The sequence below is a fragment of the Zeugodacus cucurbitae genome, chromosome 2 (genome assembly GCF_028554725.1).
Source record: "Zeugodacus cucurbitae isolate PBARC_wt_2022May chromosome 2, idZeuCucr1.2, whole genome shotgun sequence".
NCBI classification, from domain to species: domain Eukaryota; kingdom Metazoa; phylum Arthropoda; class Insecta; order Diptera; family Tephritidae; genus Zeugodacus; species Zeugodacus cucurbitae.
The window spans coordinates 2,181,390-2,185,853 of NC_071667.1; the positions used below are offsets into that span (position 1 = coordinate 2,181,390).

General features: G+C 38.6%; 1 protein-coding gene across 1 annotated transcript; it reads left to right on the top strand.

The window, feature by feature from the left end:
- On the top strand, nucleotides 1-1,804 carry LOC105208456 (uncharacterized). Its single transcript, XM_029037751.2, has 6 exons — nucleotides 1-202; nucleotides 278-555; nucleotides 623-791; nucleotides 854-1,156; nucleotides 1,232-1,448; nucleotides 1,522-1,804. Exons 1-6 carry the CDS (start codon nucleotides 95-97, stop codon nucleotides 1,701-1,703), a joined length of 1,257 nt encoding a protein of 418 aa, XP_028893584.1. The 5' UTR covers nucleotides 1-94; the 3' UTR covers nucleotides 1,704-1,804.
- The last annotated feature ends 2,660 nt before the right edge of the window (nucleotides 1,805-4,464 follow it).

The following is a 4,464-nucleotide window of genomic DNA, read 5'->3' on the forward strand; positions in this document are numbered from 1 at the left end:
CCCGGCACTTTGTTTCTTTGCTTCAATTAAGGTGTGCGCGTAGGTGATCAACTCGCGGAGCTTAGAAAATTTACATTGTGAAGACAGCAGTGAAATGGCAAATAACGAAAAGTATAGTGAGGATGATCTCACTTTCCCGGATTGGTTGAATGAGGCATTTTTCGAAAACGTTCTAAAAAACGTCGAAACTGAAAGCACGGAGGTCTGTGTATGGTGTTATTTGCAATTTAATATTAGTGAGATTTTCTGAAATTCACTAACAAAATATTGTTTCCAGGTCACCAATTTAGAGCTGAAACCGGGCACAATGAAGAACGATCACTACGCAAGTATTCTGTTTCGAGCCAAAGTCAGCTACAGATTGCAGTCGCAGCCAACGAAGGAGAAAGTCTCCTCGTTCATATTGAAAGTCGAACCTTTTGTGGAAGGTCGCAAAAAAGAAGTGGTGGGCAATCTGAATTTATTCGGAACAGAAGTACTCATGTATACTAAAGTGTTGCCGATGATCGAGAAAGTACTGAGACAATATGGCGACGAAACCGTTTTGGGACCAAAGTTAGTATCCAATTCCAAAAGCTAATATAAAGCCAATTAAATAAATTTTTAACGTATTATGGAAAAGGCTCGTCGCCTGCAGCGCCACCGCACCGTCGTATGTTGTTTTTGAAGATTTAGCTCTCAAAGATTATACCACAATTGGGTACCGCCATCCCAATTTGGATGAAGTGAAAATTGCGCTGCTGAAACTGGCGAAATTGCATGCGGTCAGCTACAAATTAAGCAAAGAAGAGGTAAGAAAGCCAAATTTAAGCGATACAAATTTGAATTCATACACTTGTTCGCAACATTTCAGGAAGATAATGTCATAATTTCCTTGGACAAGGGTTCAATGAACTCTTCGGACCCCGAAACCTTTCCATTTATTAAGAATGGCATTAGATTGCTCAAGGAGGTTATGAGCGAACACGATGACCTGAAACAATTTGTGCCGCACATTGAGGCAGTCGAACATTTACTGTTGCCGAAAACCCTCGAAATGTTTAATGCAGCCAGCAGTGGCAAGCGAGATGGCATTTTCGTGGCCAACCATGGCGACTTTCATTTGAAGAACATTATGGTCCAAACGAATGGTGGCAGACTAACTGATCTTATGCTGGTGAGCAATGCAGTTCAATTAATATTTGTTTATCAAACTTAGTTATTTTCGCTCTCCTCTCTATTCCTTGTGCAGCTTGATTATCAAATCAGCATATTTGGGTCACCGGCAATCGATCTTCATTATGCCTTCACTATGATGTATAGCCCTGAAATGCGTCGTGATCACTACGACGAGCTTCTCTATTTTTATATCACGAATTTTCAGGAGACTCTGCGCAAAACGGAATACAAAGGCCACATACCTTCACATTTCGAGATTCGTCAAGAACTGCAAAAGTATAGATATTGGGGTAAGTGAGGCAGTAATGCAATATTTCAAATAATTGCGCATTTTGGAAACAAAATCTCTTTTATTAAACACAGGTATTTTCATATTCCTCACCTTCCTAATATTCAACTACACATTTATCGACGAGGATGGAGACCTTGCGGCGGTGATCGAAAATCCGGAGGCACAAAAGAAAGAATTAGAAAATCCAAGATATCTGAAAGAGCTGCGAGAGATGCTGCCCAAATTTCTACACAATGGGTATTTCGAATTATAATGGAAAACATTTTAATATATTTAAAACTAATATTATCACTTTGTATACAGTTGTTTTTGTTGTATGTTTATATAAACGTAATAAAGTGCGATTACTATGAATGTTTCGAATGTATCTTTGAGAAATTCTTCAAATATTTTGGCAATATAGGAGTATAAGTAATACCAATGGGATAAACTAACCATTCTATATGCGAATGTAACGAGGCAGATCAAACAGAGAGGAAAACAGGAAACCTTGTTTGGAATAGGTTCTTACGAAACAGATTACTAAAGTAAGACTTTTGAGAAAAATTGCCTATTTACAATATTTGGAATGGAATTCGTTTGACGCATCAAGAGTATATTTTTGCTTTTTCCTGCCTAAGAATACATTCGGCTTATGAGCATTATTAAGTTGACAGTTGGCTTGCATGCAAATATATGAAACTGTTTACTCTAAATTTGAAAAGTGTAACCAGAATTTACCTTATGCCAATATCTTAAAAATTCCGTTTTGATAAATTCGACATAGATTATATTTAACTACTTTAAATATTTTCGATCATAAATTCTGGAAATTCTATGTACTGAAAGAACAAGAAGTAACTACTTTCAAGCCTTATTAGGTGATGTCAATAACAATTATAAACTTTCAATCTGTATCTTCTTTCAATTTCGCCATTAAATTCGATTAAAAGGCTCTGCTGACCTCTCGCTTTAAATATATTGCTCGGAGAAGAGCCCAATTTAAATACAAAATTGAATTCGATGACAAACGTCAGCCCTCCTCCGTTACCCTCTGGCGGCAGAGAGTATATGGGTTTTGTTTTCGTATTCACTGTTCGCGACTAAACACATTTTAGGATTTCAAATATGCAAACTCAAATCTGATTATCAGTCCGACATTCGATTGCTGTTGATGGAAAGCTCCAACTAAAGCAACTGACCATGAAAGCGGTGGGGGAAGGAGCAGTGCAAGTTAGTTAATAGCAAAATGGTGAAACGTGTCAGCTCTGACTGTCCGAGGACACCGTCAGTCGAGCTGCAGCCCGCACCACGCGTCTTCACTGCGCCACCGTCTCTTCTCCAGCGATTCGTCGTATCTTTCGTTACTACAACTATGCAGCAACAACAAAGAGTTCGGTTTATCAGCAACATGAAAGCCATTTAGATGGTTCGTCTGTAACAATATTAAATTAAATTAGAATCGGGTATTTGGAGTTGTGCTGATTTGCCCCAATCTGCAGCGCGTCGAACGATGAATGTGAATGTGAATTTGGATCGCGAAGAAGCACTTTGGAAGGACAGAGGATTTTAGTTTCACAGAAAATGTTTTTTGTGTTTGTATTGAATTTGTATGCAATTTGCAAGCGTGGCAAATTAAGCAGTATCACCAGCAACAGCAACAACACTGGCGAGTAGCGCTAACTGAGTGCTGCTGATGAATAGAATTCAGGCATTGGTTGCTTATTGAGAACTTGCCGGGCACGCCGCAATCGAAATCAGCACGCGCCAGAGTCATCAATATCCTTGAGAATTGACTCTTCTCTGCGCTGCGTGGCGCTGCATATTAAACTGATGCCACTTGAGGAGCTGTCCATACGAGTTTTTTCGGGATTGGGTATAATATTTGTACGGTCCCTCGCGTATTGACACACACGCGCGAGGGGCAGCAGCAGGGCAGTTAATGCTGGCAATCGCGCGAAATGCATTTAAATAAGGACGACAAAAAGTGGAAATTTTGATTTTTAATTGCGCACATTTTCAATTCCAAAATGGCTGCGTGTCGTCCCGGCGGATGCCTGCCTTCTTGGCAATCGCCACGCATTTGATGGTGTAATAGCAGCTACGTGCAACCAAATTAAAATAATATCGAATCTAAATTGAATTTGGATTTTTTTGCTTTTTCGCCATCGGCCAAAGTGTCACTGTGGCATTAATTATTGGCAATGAATTTCGCAAAATTACAAATGTTGCACATTGCTAAAAGCGATTTACGCAACGCCCAAATGTACACCTATATGTATGTAAGTGGCCGTGAACGTGAGCCCACAAAAAGATATACAATAGCATTTGACCGTGCAGTTCGAATCAAATATCTGACAAAATGTACGAATATTTTGAAATTGGTTTTGCTTTTATTTTTTTTTTTTTCAATGGAAACACCTGTTCCTAGAACATGGCAAACACCGCTTTTCCCTTAGCGTCCTAATACATTTGCATATGCAACTGTGCCTCGTAACGTGTTGGCAATTAACTGATTGAGTAAAAAGACACAAAATCAAATTACATTAAACATAGAGATAGAGACAAATCTCAAATCAAGGAGGAGTTTTGTATTGTAATCAGGACTCTAATAAGAAACCAGTTGAAAATCGGAAATTTTCAGCACTACTTATAAGTGGCCTTAGTCTTCATAGAAAAGGCCCGCTAGAATTATCATTTGCTCATGTTTGTTTGCCTCTAAATATACGTAATTATTAAGTCATTACATTACATTTGTTTACGGTATAATAACTACTAAGCACTTAATAGTGCTAAGTATCCCTAAGGTATGACTTAGTATTTACCTCCACTGTAAGCTCAGTGACACCCTGTGTGGTTGGGTTATTGGGCAATACCGGGTAACGCAGTTTCCGCCAAAAATATTTCAATTTCTTTGCTTTAAACTATACCCTTCAGATGTCGCCCACAACAGTACATATGTGATAACCCTGTGTTTACTGTCAAATCACCTATACCAAAGCAAAGAATGTATAATATAAATAATAAAATTAAAA